General features: G+C 49.4%; 1 protein-coding gene across 1 annotated transcript in view; it reads left to right on the top strand.

The window, feature by feature from the left end:
* LOC140076249 (uncharacterized) overlaps nt 1-4,304 on the top strand; it is a 39,035-nt gene extending 34,731 nt beyond the window's left edge. The window contains exon 4 of the mRNA XM_072122779.1: nt 3,724-4,304. Coding sequence (XP_071978880.1) covers nt 3,724-4,265 — 542 coding nt within the window. The 3' untranslated portion in view covers nt 4,266-4,304. The remainder of the gene's footprint in view (nt 1-3,723) is intronic.
* Nucleotides 4,305-19,381: the final 15,077 nt, after the last annotated feature.

Genomic DNA, 19,381 nt, shown 5'->3' with positions numbered 1-19,381 from the left:
CTCCCCCGCCCCACTCCATAGAGTAACATAGGGCCCGGCCGTGAGACATTGTGGTGTATGGGGGCCGTATATACTTCAGTCATGTATATGTCCCCCATACCATAGCTCCCAACTGTCCCGATTTTGCCGGGAAAGTCCCGTTTTTCTTACCTCTGCCCCGCGTCATGGGCAGCTATGAGATTGTCACGGATTTTCCCCCCAGGTCCCGCACTGTGTCCGCATAGTAAATACTTTGAAAGCCAGAACCCATAGTACAGAATGGCTTCTACAGACATCGGGAGGGAATCCTTTTCAGAGAAGTGTCGGGTTAGCGGAGAGCAGGGACCACGTCATCAGCTTCAGATCACCATCTGTCCATATATGGTCACTGCATCTCCTAGGGTTCCCCAGAGCAGACATCGGGAGGGAATCCTTTTCAGAGAAGTGTCGGCTTAGCGGAGAGAGCAGGGACCACATCATCAGGTCAGATCAGCATCTGTCCATATATGGTCACTGCATCTCCTCGGGTTCCCAGAGCAGACATCGGGCAGGGAATCCTTTTCAGAGAAGTGTCGGCTTAGCGGAGAGAGCAGGGACCACGTCATCAGGTCAGATCAGCATCTGTCCATATATGGTCACTGCATCTCCTAGGCTTCCCCAGAGCAGACATCGGGAGGGAATCCTTTTCAGAGAAGTGTCGGGTTAGCGGAGAGCAGGGACCACGTCATCAGCTTCAGATCAGTATCTGTCCATATATGGTCACTGCATCTCCTAGGGTTCCCCAGAGCAGACATCGGGAGGGAATCCTTTTCAGAGAAGTGTCGGGCTTAGCTGGAGAGCAGGGACCACGTCATCAGGTCAGATCACCATCTGTCCATATATGGTCACTGCATCTCCTAGGGTTCCCCAGAGCAGACATCGGGCAGGGAATACTTTTCAGAGAAGTGTCGGCTTAGCGGAGAGAGCAGGGACCACGTCATCAGGTCAGATCAGCATCTCTCCATATATGGTCTCCAGGGCTTCCCCAGACACAAGCTCTTTATTTAATTAAATTACATAAAGTTTTGCCCAGGCTGAGATTCGAACCTGGGACCCTCTGCACTATAGACAGGAGCTTAACTAACTGAGCTATAAGCCCAGTGATACAGAGCTGAGGATTTTTGGTAACTAAGAAGTGTTATCTGCCATTTACACTGTGACACAGACTAATGCACTGATATATAGAGAGGGATCTTCTCAGAGGTTATTATTGTAATTATTGAGACTATTATTATTATTATTATAAATTTTATTATGTTTATTATTATGGAGATGATTATTAATAATAGTAAAAATAATAATAATCATCTCAATAATAATAATAATAATAATAATAATAATAGTCGCAATAATTACAATCATCTCTGAGAAGATCCCTCCCTATATACCAAGGCATTAAATCTATGTCACAGTGTAACAGTAGTCATAGTTCTTAGTTACCAAAATTCTCATCCTGATAATCACAGAGGTTATAGCTCAGTTGGTTGGGGCACTGTGTCATTATTGTACAAGGACACTGCAGGTTCTAGGTTCAAATCCCAAAGAGGATATTTATTTTTTTTTTATTGAGATGATTTTTATTATTATAATATGGCTTAAATTTGGGGCGTGGCCAGGGAGTGATTGGGGGTAGCCACGCGTGCCGCCATTTTGTCCCTCTTTCCCTTTCACAAATGTTGGGAGGCATGCCCATACGTTTGTATGAATGTAGCCTTGCACATATTTCTGTCTTATCCCGGTGGTGACTGTGCTGCACGTCTTCTCTCTGCTGGGGATTCATGTCTTTGCTATGTGTAATGGCAGTGGTGACCCCTCTGTCTTCTGTTATAGATTTTCTAATGATGTCTGTCACAAACCCCGCACATCAGAGTCCAAACATGGAGTGCACCTACTCTTTAGAGTCCCAGAATTTAGTCCTTAATCTCCACCCACTTCCACAAAATGGCGTCCTAATGCTAAATAACACCACCCACAAGTTACTTTTAGTAAGAAGGCCGTAGGCGCCTCCACCACACAGAACCTGCAATCACTACTTATACTATGTTATGGGACCTGGGAACCTAATCCCTTCACAAGGCCACAAGCAGAGGCTGATAAAAGGAAATACTTTAATACACATAAAAAATACAATACACTCAAAACATAAACTTGTCAGATTACAATAAAAGAAAAGAACAAAACAATTTCCATATGATACAAACAGGAAACAATATCCCCCTTATTATCAGATAGCGATTGTTCCCTTGGCCGGAGGACACGGCCCGGAGAGATCCAGTCATCTAATATACAGAGTCCACAGAACTGAACAAGATCTTGTTGCAGATTTTCTACTTTAAACCCAGTGGGTTTTTGACCCCCTGGCTGTGATGTCACTGAGAGGGCGGGGTCTGCATTTCCTCCTCCCTCCAGAGAGGGACCTTCTGTCTCTGGGGTTTTATTAAAACTCCATAACTTTTGATTGGAAGATGGCACAACATTGCTCCCAATCATCAGGGCACCTCGCTACCTCTCACCCCATACCAAGCTCGGGGTGTCTATTCCTAACATTTGGGTGGTTCTTCCATTGTCTGGTTTCCCCTGCAGATAGGCTTTTGATACTGGGACCATGAAGGTATCCTGATCCTATAACTTTTCCGAAGGGTCCGAACGCCAAATTTTCGTCGGGTTTCACATTTTTTTCCATTTTGCTCCAAATTGCCCCGGGTTTTTGGCGCACTAGATTGGATTGTGGCGCACAGGCGCCAGCTTGCACGTGACTGAAATCGGGGGGCGTGGCTGTCGGACAACCCGACTGTCGGACAAACCGCGGAATTTAAAAAGCAAATTGCACTCACATGCACCAGGAAGAAGATGGTAAACTCTGGCGGACCTCTGCGCAGTAGCGACACATGCAGGAACTCGGATGCACGAATCCTGGTCGAACAACGCACCGCGGCATCGCGACGGGGCAGGTAAGTAAATGTGCCCCTATATGTCTGTATTTGCATTTGCCTCCCTATCATATGTCACCCCTGCCTACACCTATTTAGGGCTTTTTACCCAAGAATCACCTCCCTGAACAAACAGAGACAATAAAGATGAGTCTCCTATTCTGGTGATGGATGTTTTAATGTGTGGTCACATGTTGCCTTTAGAAACTAAATGCAAATGGGGGGGGGGGTCTGATCGTTTATGCAGCCGGGGTCTTATGTAGAAACAATACAAATTATTACTAATCACATTCATTTAGAAATGCGGACGCTACATGTGAACAGACCTCACAATACTTGGGCTCTGATCCTTCTTGGCTCCTACTGCTCTATTATCAACCTTTACTGGGGGCAATTTGGAGAGATTGACCCTGTTGTGTTTGAGTCAGCAGTTACTTATCTGCACATAGTGATAGAGGATGAGAGATGAGCTGATACCAGACCTCACATCTTTCTTTCATCTTCATTATTATTGTTTATAATAGAAGCCGCTCCTGCCGGGAATCCCAGATGTAGGAAACACAAGGCCATGCCAAATGATCACATTACCCAGGATCCATGACGCCCTATGTATTATGTGCCAAATCTTCCCTGTGATGTTCAGAACTTTCATTTGCCCTTGAATCTATATCTATATCTAGTTTGAGAACTTGTTGTGTCGCCAAAATCAGTGCAGGAGAAGTCTCTGGGTCAGGCTGAAGCTCCTCTGACTTGTCTCTTGTACCTTCTATTCCAGGAGTTTTTCCGATTGTTGTCCTCACCCATAAGACAGCCGGATCCTTAACTGCAACAGAGGGAATATTCAGGGACATCGGGGTGGACAGAATCTTTTCATTTGAGAATTACACCCAAGAAGATCACATGAAAACCCGAGGAAAACACGAGGAGCTCCTGAAGTTCTTGTGTGAAGTCATTAAGGACGTTCAGTTTCGTGTGGAGACAATCCCTCGAGATCCAGTGAAGGAGACGGCGGAGAGGAGGAAATTAGTTCTTAACTACATTCATGAGGCTGACATGAGGACAAAGCAAAGGGAAGAAGAGAAGCAGAAGGCTAAAGAGAAAGCTGAGCGGGAGAAGGAACTGAGGAAACAGGAGGAGGCGAGGAGGAGACAGAGAGAGAGAGAAGAACAGGAGCAGCAGGAGAACCTGAGGAGGATACGGGATGAGCAGGAAAGAATCAGAGCGGTAGATCGTGCAAGACAAGAAGCAGAGATCCAGGCCCAGCTCGAAGCACAGCGCAAAAAGGGTGGAAAGAAAAAATTCCTTAACCTGTTTTAAACAAAATTCATGATTTTAATAAAGATTGTGTGATACTTATTAACGTCAAAACATTCAGAACCCAAAAATGAGAATGAATATCAGCCCTGTATATGATTACCTCATCCATCGCTCTCTCGTGCACAAATCATGCTGAGGGTCCGTGAGCTGGGGGGAGGGGGGGTGTATGAAAACCTCCACAATAAAACATAAGACAATTTGTCTAATTAAAGAGTTGGCCATTTGTTGATGTGTTGATGACATGTTCATGGACAGGAAAAAAAACATGTAATCTGTTCCGGTACTTTGAATGATATTTCGAAGAAGACAAATAGGTTAAGTCCAGCTAAAAGAGAACTGACATTGGGCCCCATTTATTAAGCAGTACTGGCGCATTGTGGTGTATAGCACATAAATACATATGGAAACTCTAATTTATGAGGTGTTAGCACTTGGAAGGTGCCAGGGCTTCCCTGTGCCAACAAGAACACAATACCCTACACATTAATGGTCATGCCGCCGTGCAATCGGTCCAAATTATTGTCGGCAAGTCCTGCATAATTGTGGTGCACAACCGCTAAACTGTGTGCAACGGAAAAAACTGGTGCAATAAATCTGAGCACCTGGAGCACCTGCACAGTGAACTAGATAAATAAAGGTACACATGGAGCTACAGTAGACAGCTTTATATGGAGCTATAGACATAGAACAGATCCAAAAATAGGTAAAGTACATAGCAAAACATTAAACAGTACACAGCAACACATGAAGCTACAGCCAAACATGGAGTTGCAGCCACAGTACACAGCCATACATGGAGCTACAGCCACAGTACACAGTCATACATGGTGCTACAGCCACAGTACAAAGTGATACATGGTGCTACAGCCACAGTACAAAGTGATACATGGAGCTACAGCCACAGCACACAGCCATACATGGAGCTACAGCCGCAATACACAGCCATACATGGAGCTACAGCACACAGCCATACATGGAGCTACAGCACACAGCCATACATGGAGCTACAGCACACAGCCATACATGGAGCTACAGCACACAGCCATACATGGAGCTACAGCCACAGTACACAGCCATACATGGAGCTACAGCACACAGCCATACATGGAGCTACAGCCACAGTACACAGCCATACATGGAGCTACAGCACACAGCCATACATGGAGCTACAGCACATAGCCATACATGGAGCTACAGCACACAGCCATACATGGAGCTACAGCCACAGTACACAGCCATACATGGAGCTACAGCCACAGTACACAGCCATACATGGAGCTACAGCCACAGCACACAGCCATACATGGAGCTACAGCACACAGCCATACATGGAGCTACAGCCACAGTACACAGCCATACATGGAGCTACAGCCACAGTATACAGCCATACATGGAGCTAAAGGAGCAGTACACAGCCATTCATGGAGCTACAGCCGCAGTACACAGCCATACATGGAGCTACAGCCGCAGTACGCAGCTACACATGGAGCTAGAGCCACAGTACACAGCCATACATGGAGCTACAGCCGCAGTACACAGCCACACATGGAGCTACAGCCGCAGTACAAAGTGATACATGGAGCTACAGCCACAGCACACAGCCATACATGGAGCTACAGCACACAGCCATACATGGAGCTACAGCACACAGCCATACATGGAGCTACAGTACACAGCCATACATGGAGCTACAGCCACAGTACACAGCCATACATGGAGCTACAGCCACAGTACACAGCCATACATGGAGCTACTGCCACAGTACACAGCCATACATGGAGCTACAGCCACAGTACACAGCCATACATGGAGCTACAGCACACAGCCATACATGGAGCTACAGCCACAGTACACAGCAATACATGGAGCTACAGCCAAACATGGTGCTACAGCCAAAGAACAAAGTGATACATGGAGCTACTGCCACAGTCCACTCCATACATGAAGCTACAGCCGCAGTACACAGCCATACATGGAGCTACAGCCCCAGTACACAGCCATACATGGAGCTACAGCCCCAGTACACAGCCATACATGGAGCTACAGCCCCAGTACACAGCCATACATGGAGCTACAGCCTCAGGACACAACCCTAAATGGTGCTATAGCCACAGTACACAGCCATACACGGAGCTAAAGGAGCAGTACACAGCCATTCATGGAGCTACAGCCGCAGTAAACAGCCATACAAGGAGCTACAGCCGCAGTACACAGCTACACATGGAGCTAGAGCCAGAGTAAACAGCCATACATGGAGCTACAGCCGCAGTACACAGCCACACATGGAGCTACAGCCGCAGTGCACAGCCACACATGGAGCTACAGCCGCAGTACACAGCCACACATGGAGCTACAGCCGCAGTACACAGCCATACATCGAGCTACAGCCGCAGTACACAGCCATACATGGAGCTACAGCAGCAAAACACAGCCATAAAAGGAGCTAAAGCCACAGTACACAGCCACACATGGAGCTACAGCCGCAGTACACAGCCATACATCGAGCTACAGCCGCAGTACACAGCCATACATGGAGCTACAGCAGCAAAACACAGCCATAAAAGGAGCTAAAGCCACAGTACACAACCATACATGGAGCTAAAGCCACAGTACACAGCCATAAATGAAGCTACAGCTGCAGTACACATACAGACATGGAGCTACAGCCACAGTACACAGCCATACATGGAGCTGCAGCCTCAGTACACAGCTATACATGGAACCATATCCATTATACTCAACCTTACATGGAGCTACAGCCACAGTACACAGCCAAAAATAGACCAACAGCCACAGTATAAAGCCATACGTGGAGCTGCACCCAAACATAAAGCGACAGCAACAGTACACAGCCATACAGGGAGCTACAGCCATAATACACAGCCTTACATAGAGCTACAGCCACGTACACAGCGATACATGGATGTACAGCCACAGTAGACCGTCATAGATGGAGATAAAGCCCCAGTATACAGTCATACATGGAGCTACAGCCACAGTACACAGCCATACATGGAGCCACAGCCACAGTAGACAGTCATACATGGAGGCACAGCCGCAGTACACTGCCATAAATGGAGCTACAGCCACAGTACACAGCCACACATGGAGCTACAGTACACAGCCATACATGGAGCTACAGCCTCAGTACACAGCCTTACATGGAGCTACAGCAGAAGTACACAGCCTTACATAGTGCTAAAGCAGAAGTACACAGCCATACATGGAGCTACAGCGACAGTACACAGCCATACATAGAGCTACAGCCACAGTACATAGCCATACATAGAGCTACAGCCACAGTACATAGCCATACATGGAGCTACCGGCACAGTACACAGCAATACAGCGAGTTACAGCCAAAGTACATAGCCAGACATAGAGCGAGAGCAACAGTACACAGCCGTACATGGAGATACAGCAGCAAAACACAGCCATAAAAGGAGCTAAAGCCACAGTACACAGCCATACATGGAGCTAAAGCCACAGTACACAGCCATAAATGAAGCTACAGCTGCAGTACACATACAGACATGGAGCTACAGCCACAGTACACAGCCATACATGGAGCTGCAGCCTCAGTACACAGCTATACATGGAACCATATCCATTATACTCAACCTTACATGGAGCTACAGCCACAGTACACAGCCAAAAATAGACCAACAGCCACAGTATAAAGCCATACGTGGAGCTGCACCCAAACATAAAGCGACAGCAACAGTACACAGCCATACAGGGAGCTACAGCCATAATACACAGCCTTACATAGAGCTACAGCCACAGTACACAGCGATACATGGATGTACAGCCACAGTAGACCGTCATAGATGGAGATACAGCCCCAGTATACAGTCATACATGGAGCTACAGCCCCAGTATACAGTCATACATGCAGCTACAGCCACAGTACACAGCCATACATGGAGCCACAGCCACAGTAGACAGTCATACATGGAGGCACAGCCGCAGTACACTGCCATAAATGGAGCTACAGCCACAGTACACAGCCACACATGGAGCTACAGTACACAGCCATACATGGAGCTACAGCCTCAGTACACAGCCTTACATGGAGCTACAGCAGAAGTACACAGCCTTACATAGTGCTAAAGCAGAAGTACACAGCCATACATGGAGCTACAGCGACAGTACACAGCCATACATAGAGCTACAGCCACAGTACATAGCCATACATAGAGCTACAGCCACAGTACATAGCCATACATGGAGCTACCGGCACAGTACACAGCAATACAGCGAGTTACAGCCAAAGTACATAGCCATACATAGAGCGAGAGCAACAGTACACAGCCATACATGGAGATACAGCCTCAGTACACAGTCATACATAGAGGTACAGGCACAGTACCAAGCCAAATATGGAGGTACAGCCGCAGTAAACAGCCATACATGGTGCTACAGTCACAGTACAAAGTCATACATAGAGCTACAGCCACACTACCCACCCAAACATGGAGGTACAACCGCAGTACACAGCCATACATGGAGGTACAGCCTCAGGACACAGCCATATATGGAGCTACAGCTGCAGTACACAGCCATACAGGGAGCTACAGCCTCAGTACACAGCCACACATGGAGCTACAGCCTCAGTACACAGCCATACATGGAGCTACAGCCTCCGTACACAGCCATACATGGAGCTACAGCCTCAGTACACAGCCATACATGAAGCTACAGCCGCAGTACACAGCCATACATGGAGCTACAGCCGCTGTACACAGCCATACATGGAGCTACAGCCGCTGTACACAGCCATAAGTGGAGCTACATCCACAGTACACAGCTGTACGTGGAGCTACCGCCTCAGTACACAGCCATACATGGAGCTACAGCCACAGTACACAGCCATACATGGAGCTACAGCCACAGTACACAGCCGTACATGGAGCTACAGCAACAGTACACAGCCGTACATGGAGCTACAGCAACAGTACACAGCCTTACATGGAGCTACATGAGCAGTACACAGCCATACATGGAGGCAGAGCCACAGTACATGGCCATACATAGAGCTATAGCCACAGTACACAGTCATACATGGAGGCAGAGCCACAGTACACAGACATACATGGAGATACAGCCACAGTACACAGATATACATGGAGCTACAGCCACAGTACAAAGCCATACATGGAGCTACAGGCCTCAGTACACAGCGATAAATGGAGCTACAGCCACAGTTCACAGCCATACATGGAGCTACAGCCACAGTACACAGCCATACATGGAGCTACAGCCACTGTACACAGCCAAACATGGAGATACAGCCACTGTACACAGCCAAACATGGAGATACAGCCGCAGTACACAGCTATAAATGGAGCTACATCCACAGTACAGCCATACATGGAGCTACAGCCACAGTACACAGCCATACATGGAGCTACAGCCTCAGTACACAGCCATACATGGAGCTACAGCCTCAGTACACAGCCATACATGGAGCTACAGCCTCAGTACACAGCCATACATAGAGCTACAGCCACAGTACCCAGCCAAACATGGAGGTACAGCCGCAGTACATGGCCATACATGGAGCTACAGCCAGTACACAGCCGTACATGGAGCTACAGCAACAGTACACAGCCGTACATGGAGCTACACCCACAGTACACAGCCATACATGGAGGTATAGCCACAGTACACAGCCATACATGGAGCTACAGCCACAGTACACAGCCGTACATGGAGCTCCAGCCACAGTACACAGCCGTATATGGAGCTACAGCCACAGTACACAGCCGTACATGGAGCTACAGCCACAGTGCACAACCATACATGGAGCTACATGAGCAGTACACAGCCAGACATGGATCTAAAGCCTCAGTACACAGTCATACATGGAGCTACCGCCTCAGTACACAGCCATACATGGAGCTAGGGCCACAGTACACAGCCATACATGGAGCTACAGCCACAGTACACAGCCGTACATGGAGCTACAGCCACAGTACACAGCCTTACATGGAGCTACAGTCACCGTAAACAGGCAAACATGGAGCTACATGAGCAGTAAACAGCCATACATGGAGCTACAGCCACAGTACACAGCCTTACATGGATCTAAAGCTACAGTACACAGTTATACATGGAGCTACAGCCACAGTACACAGCTATGCATGGAGCTACCGCCACAGTACACAGCCATACATGGAGCTACAGCCGCAGTACACAGCTATGTATGGAGCTACCGCCACAGTACACAGCCATACATGGAGCTACAGCAACAGTACACAGCCGTACATGGAGCTACAGCCACAGTACACAGCCATACATGGAGGTATAGCCACAGTACACAGCCATACATGGAGCTACAGCCGCAGTACACAGCCATACATGGAGCTACAGCCGCAGTACTCAGCCATAAGTGGAGCTACAGCCGCTGTACACAGCCATAAGTGGAGCTACATCCACAGTACACAGCTATACGTGGAGCTACCGCCTCAGTACACAGCCATACATGGAGCTACAGCCACAGTACACAGCCATACATGGAGCTACAGCCACAGTACACAGCCGTACATGGAGCTACAGCAACAGTACACAGCTGTACATGGAGCTACAGCAACAGTACACAGCCTTACATGGAGCTACATGAGCAGTACACAGCCATACATGGAGGCAGAGCCACAGTACATAGCCATACATAGAGCTATAGCCACAGTACACAGTCATACATGGAGGCAGAGCCACAGTACACAAAAATACATGGAGATACAGCCACAGTACACAGATATACATGGAGCTACAGCCACAGTACAAAGCCATACATGGAGCTACAGGCCTCAGTACACAGCGATAAATGGAGCTACAGCCACAGTACACAGCCATACATGGAGCTCCAGCCACTGAACACAGCCAAACATGGAGATACAGCCACTGTACACAGCCAAACATGGAGATACAGCCGCAGTACACAGCTATAAATGGAGCTACATCCACAGTACAGCCATACATGGAGCTACAGCCACAGTACACAGCCATACATGGAGCTATAGCCTCAGTACACAGCCATACATGGAGCTACAGCCTCAGTACACAGCCATACATGGAGCTACAGCCTCAGTACACAGCCATACATGGAGCTACAGCCTCAGTACACAGTCATACATAGAGCTACAGCCACAGTACCCAGCCAAACATGGAGGTACAGCCGCAGTACATGGCCATACATGGAGCTACAGCCAGTACACAGCCGTACATGGAGCTACAGCAACAGTACACAGCCGTACATGGAGCTACAGCCACAGTACACAGCCATACATGGAGGTATAGCCACAGTACACAGCCATACATGGAGCTACAGCCACAGTACACAGCCGTACATGGAGCTCCAGCCACAGTACACAGCCGTATATGGAGCTACAGCCACAGTACACAGCCGTACATGGAGCTACAGCCACAGTGCACAACCATACATGGAGCTACATGAGCAGTACACAGCCAGACATGGATCTAAAGCCTCAGTACACAGTCATACATGGAGCTACCGCCTCAGTACACAGCCATACATGGAGCTAGGGCCACAGTACACAGCCATACATGGAGCTACAGCCACAGTACACAGCCGTACATGGAGCTACAGCCACAGTACACAGCCTTACATGGAGCTACAGTCACCGTAAACAGGCAAACATGGAGCTACATGAGCAGTACACAGCCATACATGGAGCTACAGCCACAGTACACAGCCTTACATGGAGCTACAGCCACAGTACACAGCCTTACATGGAGCTACAGCCACAGTACACAGCCATACATGGAGCTACAGCCACAGTACACAGCCTTACATGGATCTAAAGCTACAGTACACAGTTATACATGGAGCTACAGCCACAGTACACAGCTATGCATGGAGCTACCGCCACAGTACACAGCCATACATGGAGCTACAGCCGCAGTACACAGCTATGTATGGAGCTACCGCCACAGTACACAGCCATACATGGAGCTAAAGCCACAGTACACAGCCATAAATGAAGCTACAGCTGCAGTACACATACAGACATGGAGCTACAGCCACAGTACACAGCCATACATGGAGCTGCAGCCTCAGTACACAGCTATACATGGAACCATATCCATTATACTCAACCTTACATGGAGCTACAGCCACAGTACACAGCCAAAAATAGACCAACAGCCACAGTATAAAGCCATACGTGGAGCTGCACCCAAACATAAAGCGACAGCAACAGTACACAGCCATACAGGGAGCTACAGCCATAATACACAGCCTTACATAGAGCTACAGCCACAGTACACAGCGATACATGGATGTACAGCCACAGTAGACCGTCATAGATGGAGATACAGCCCCAGTATACAGTCATACATGGAGCTACAGCCACAGTACACAGCCATACATGGAGCCACAGCCACAGTAGACAGTCATACATGGAGGCACAGCCGCAGTACACTGCCATAAATGGAGCTACAGCCACAGTACACAGCCACACATGGAGCTACAGTACACAGCCATACATGGAGCTACAGCCTCAGTACACAGCCTTACATGGAGCTACAGCAGAAGTACACAGCCTTACATAGTGCTAAAGCAGAAGTACACAGCCATACATGGAGCTACAGCGACAGTACACAGCCATACATAGAGCTACAGCCACAGTACATAGCCATACATAGAGCTACAGCCACAGTACATAGCCATACATGGAGCTACCGGCACAGTACACAGCAATACAGCGAGTTACAGCCAAAGTACATAGCCAGACATAGAGCGAGAGCAACAGTACACAGCCGTACATGGAGATACAGCAGCAAAACACAGCCATAAAAGGAGCTAAAGCCACAGTACACAGCCATACATGGAGCTAAAGCCACAGTACACAGCCATAAATGAAGCTACAGCTGCAGTACACATACAGACATGGAGCTACAGCCACAGTACACAGCCATACATGGAGCTGCAGCCTCAGTACACAGCTATACATGGAACCATATCCATTATACTCAACCTTACATGGAGCTACAGCCACAGTACACAGCCAAAAATAGACCAACAGCCACAGTATAAAGCCATACGTGGAGCTGCACCCAAACATAAAGCGACAGCAACAGTACACAGCCATACAGGGAGCTACAGCCATAATACACAGCCTTACATAGAGCTACAGCCACAGTACACAGCGATACATGGATGTACAGCCACAGTAGACCGTCATAGATGGAGATACAGCCCCAGTATACAGTCATACATGGAGCTACAGCCCCAGTATACAGTCATACATGCAGCTACAGCCACAGTACACAGCCATACATGGAGCCACAGCCACAGTAGACAGTCATACATGGAGGCACAGCCGCAGTACACTGCCATAAATGGAGCTACAGCCACAGTACACAGCCACACATGGAGCTACAGTACACAGCCATACATGGAGCTACAGCCTCAGTACACAGCCTTACATGGAGCTACAGCAGAAGTACACAGCCTTACATAGTGCTAAAGCAGAAGTACACAGCCATACATGGAGCTACAGCGACAGTACACAGCCATACATAGAGCTACAGCCACAGTACATAGCCATACATAGAGCTACAGCCACAGTACATAGCCATACATGGAGCTACCGGCACAGTACACAGCAATACAGCGAGTTACAGCCAAAGTACATAGCCATACATAGAGCGAGAGCAACAGTACACAGCCATACATGGAGATACAGCCTCAGTACACAGTCATACATAGAGGTACAGGCACAGTACCAAGCCAAATATGGAGGTACGGCCGCAGTAAACAGCCATACATGGTGCTACAGTCACAGTACAAAGTCATACATAGAGCTACAGCCACACTACCCACCCAAACATGGAGGTACAACCGCAGTACACAGCCATACATGGAGGTACAGCCTCAGGACACAGCCATATATGGAGCTACAGCTGCAGTACACAGCCATACAGGGAGCTACAGCCTCAGTACACAGCCACACATGGAGCTACAGCCTCAGTACACAGCCATACATGGAGCTACAGCCTCCGTACACAGCCATACATGGAGCTACAGCCTCAGTACACAGCCATACATGAAGCTACAGCCGCAGTACACAGCCATACATGGAGCTACAGCCGCTGTACACAGCCATACATGGAGCTACAGCCGCTGTACACAGCCATAAGTGGAGCTACATCCACAGTACACAGCTGTACGTGGAGCTACCGCCTCAGTACACAGCCATACATGGAGCTACAGCCACAGTACACAGCCATACATGGAGCTACAGCCACAGTACACAGCCGTACATGGAGCTACAGCAACAGTACACAGCCGTACATGGAGCTACAGCAACAGTACACAGCCTTACATGGAGCTACATGAGCAGTACACAGCCATACATGGAGGCAGAGCCACAGTACATGGCCATACATAGAGCTATAGCCACAGTACACAGTCATACATGGAGGCAGAGCCACAGTACACAGACATACATGGAGATACAGCCACAGTACACAGATATACATGGAGCTACAGCCACAGTACAAAGCCATACATGGAGCTACAGGCCTCAGTACACAGCTATAAATGGAGCTACAGCCGCAGTTCACAGCCATACATGGAGCTACAGCCACAGTACACAGCCATACATGGAGCTACAGCCACTGTACACAGCCAAACATGGAGATACAGCCACTGTACACAGCCAAACATGGAGATACAGCCGCAGTACACAGCTATAAATGGAGCTACATCCACAGTACAGCCATACATGGAGCTACAGCCACAGTACACAGCCATACATGGAGCTACAGCCTCAGTACACAGCCATACATGGAGCTACAGCCTCAGTACACAGCCATACATGGAGCTACAGCCTCAGTACACAGCCATACATAGAGCTACAGCCACAGTACCCAGCCAAACATGGAGGTACAGCCGCAGTACATGGCCATACATGGAGCTACAGCCAGTACACAGCCGTACATGGAGCTACAGCAACAGTACACAGCCGTACATGGAGCTACACCCACAGTACACAGCCATACATGGAGGTATAGCCACAGTACACAGCCATACATGGAGCTACAGCCACAGTACACAGCCGTACATGGAGCTCCAGCCACAGTACACAGCCGTATATGGAGCTACAGCCACAGTACACAGCCGTACATGGAGCTACAGCCACAGTGCACAACCATACATGGAGCTACATGAGCAGTACACAGCCAGACATGGATCTAAAGCCTCAGTACACAGTCATACATGGAGCTACCGCCTCAGTACACAGCCATACATGGAGCTAGGGCCACAGTACACAGCCATACATGGAGCTACAGCCACAGTACACAGCCGTACATGGAGCTACAGCCACAGTACACAGCCTTACATGGAGCTACAGTCACCGTAAACAGGCAAACATGGAGCTACATGAGCAGTAAACAGCCATACATGGAGCTACAGCCACAGTACACAGCCTTACATGGATCTAAAGCTACAGTACACAGTTATACATGGAGCTACAGCCACAGTACACAGCTATGCATGGAGCTACCGCCACAGTACACAGCCATACATGGAGCTACAGCCGCAGTACACAGCTATGTATGGAGCTACCGCCACAGTACACAGCCATACATGGAGCTACAGCAACAGTACACAGCCGTACATGGAGCTACAGCCACAGTACACAGCCATACATGGAGGTATAGCCACAGTACACAGCCATACATGGAGCTACAGCCGCAGTACACAGCCATACATGGAGCTACAGCCGCAGTACTCAGCCATAAGTGGAGCTACAGCCGCTGTAGACAGCCATAAGTGGAGCTACATCCACAGTACACAGCTATACGTGGAGCTACCGCCTCAGTACACAGCCATACATGGAGCTACAGCCACAGTACACAGCCATACATGGAGCTACAGCCACAGTACACAGCCGTACATGGAGCTACAGCAACAGTACACAGCTGTACATGGAGCTACAGCAACAGTACACAGCCTTACATGGAGCTACATGAGCAGTACACAGCCATACATGGAGGCAGAGCCACAGTACATAGCCATACATAGAGCTATAGCCACAGTACACAGTCATACATGGAGGCAGAGCCACAGTACACAAAAATACATGGAGATACAGCCACAGTACACAGATATACATGGAGCTACAGCCACAGTACAAAGCCATACATGGAGCTACAGGCCTCAGTACACAGCGATAAATGGAGCTACAGCCACAGTACACAGCCATACATGGAGCTACAGCCACTGTACACAGCCAAACATGGAGATACAGCCACTGTACACAGCCAAACATGGAGATACAGCCGCAGTACACAGCTATAAATGGAGCTACATCCACAGTACAGCCATACATGGAGCTACAGCCACAGTACACAGCCATACATGGAGCTATAGCCTCAGTACACAGCCATACATGGAGCTACAGCCTCAGTACACAGCCATACATGGAGCTACAGCCTCAGTACACAGCCATACATGGAGCTACAGCCTCAGTACACAGTCATACATAGAGCTACAGCCACAGTACCCAGCCAAACATGGAGGTACAGCCGCAGTACATGGCCATACATGGAGCTACAGCCAGTACACAGCCGTACATGGAGCTACAGCAACAGTACACAGCCGTACATGGAGCTACAGCCACAGTACACAGCCATACATGGAGGTATAGCCACAGTACACAGCCATACATGGAGCTACAGCCACAGTACACAGCCGTACATGGAGCTCCAGCCACAGTACACAGCCGTATATGGAGCTACAGCCACAGTACACAGCCGTACATGGAGCTACAGCCACAGTGCACAACCATACATGGAGCTACATGAGCAGTACACAGCCAGACATGGATCTAAAGCCTCAGTACACAGTCATACATGGAGCTACCGCCTCAGTACACAGCCATACATGGAGCTAGGGCCACAGTACACAGCCATACATGGAGCTACAGCCACAGTACACAGCCGTACATGGAGCTACAGCCACAGTACACAGCCTTACATGGAGCTACAGTCACCGTAAACAGGCAAACATGGAGCTACATGAGCAGTACACAGCCATACATGGAGCTACAGCCACAGTACACAGCCTTACATGGAGCTACAGCCACAGTACACAGCCTTACATGGAGCTACAGCCACAGTACACAGCCATACATGGAGCTACAGCCACAGTACACAGCCTTACATGGATCTAAAGCTACAGTACACAGTTATACATGGAGCTACAGCCACAGTACACAGCTATGCATGGAGCTACCGCCACAGTACACAGCCATACATGGAGCTACAGCCGCAGTACACAGCTATGTATGGAGCTACCGCCACAGTACACAGCCATACATGGAGCTACAGCAACAGTACACAGCCGTACATGGAGCTACAGCCACAGTACACAGCCATACATGGAGGTATAGCCACAGTACACAGCCATACATGGAGCTACAGCCGCAGTACACAGCCATACATGGAGCTACAGCCGCTGTACACAGCCATAAGTGGAGCTACAGCCGCTGTACACAGCCATAAGTGGAGCCAGAGGTCGCATTAACGCCTCACCACGCGTCATAGAACGCATGGCAATTATTCTCTGTAGCGCGCAGGCTGAGCGGTTCAACGCGCGCTGCAAATGAGGGAAATGTCTATAGAGCGATCGCAGCGCGCGCTGGACCGCTCAGCAGGACACGTGACTCAGTGTCAGGGGCGGGCAGGAGAGACCCGGAGCGAGAGCGCAGGCCCCGGGCGAGGCATGTGGGCAGCGGGGCTGCCGCTCCCCGTCCTGCTCCAAATGCTGCCTGCGTTTATGTGATCGACGGGACTGGGTGAGTGTGTGCAGTGTCCTGTTTGAGTGGGCAGTGTCCTGTTTGAGTGGGCAGTGTCCTGTTTGAGTGTGCAGTGTCCTGTTTGAGTGTGCAGTGTCCTGTTTGAGTGTGCAGTGTGCTGTTTGAGTGTGCAGTGTGCTGTTTGAGTGTGCAGTGTGCTGTTTGAGTGTGCAGTGTGCTGTTTGAGTGTGCAGTGTCCTGTTTGAGTGTGCAGTGTCCTGTGAACGTAGTGTGTGTGTGTGCGCAGTGTCCTGTGTGTGTGTGTGTGTGTGTATGTGCAGTGTCGCGTGTGTATGTGTGTGTGCAGTGTCCTGTAAGCGTAGTGTGTGTGTGCAGTGTCCTGTGAGCGTAGTGTGTGTGTGCAGTGTCCTGTGAGCGTAGTGTGTGTGTGCGCAGTGTCCTGTGAGCGTAGTGTGTGTGTGCGCAGTGTCCTGTGAGCGTAGTGTGTGTGTGCGCAGTGTCCTGTGAGCGCAGTGTGCGCAGTGTCCTGTGAGCGCAGTGTGCGCAGTGTCCTGTGAGCGCAGTGTCCTGTGAGCGCAGTGTTCTGTGAGCGCAGTGTCCTGTGAGCGCAGTGTCCTGTGAGCGCAGTGTCCTGTGAGCGCAGTGTGCGCAGTGTCCTGTGAGCGCAGTGTGCGCAGTGTCCTGTGAGCGCAGTGTGCGCAGTGTCCTGTGAGCGCAGTGTGCGCAGTGTCCTGTGAGCGCAGTGTGCGCAGTGTCCTGTGAGCGCAGTGTGCGCAGTGTCCTGTGAGCGCAGTGTCCTGTGAGCACCGTGTGCGTGCGCGCAGTGTCCTGTGAGCGCCGTGTGCGTGCGCGCAGTGTCCTGTGAGCGCAGTGGGCGTGCGCGCAGTGTCCTGTGAGCGCAGTGTGCGTGCGCGCAGTGTGTGCTATGTGTATTACAGAAATTTTCATACTCCTCCTCGGGTAAAAATACTCCTCAAAAATGGTGAGAGGAGTATTTTTACCCTTCTGGAAAAATGTTAGTGCGACCTCTGAGTGGAGCTACATCCACAGTACACAGCTATACGTGGAGCTACCGCCTCAGTACACAGCCATACATGGAGCTACAGCCACAGTACACAGCCATACATGGAGCTACAGCCACAGTACACAGCCGTACATGGAGCTACAGCAACAGTACACAGCCGTACATGGAGCTACAGCAACAGTACACAGCCTTACATGGAGCTACATGAGCAGTACACAGCCATACATGGAGGCAGAGCCACAGTACATAGCCATACATAGAGCTATAGCCACAGTACACAGTCATACATGGAGGCAGAG

The sequence above is a fragment of the Engystomops pustulosus genome, chromosome 8, assembly GCF_040894005.1.
Source record: "Engystomops pustulosus chromosome 8, aEngPut4.maternal, whole genome shotgun sequence".
Taxonomy (NCBI): Eukaryota; Metazoa; Chordata; class Amphibia; order Anura; family Leptodactylidae; genus Engystomops; species Engystomops pustulosus.
This window is presented reverse-complemented; position numbering and strand designations above follow the sequence as displayed.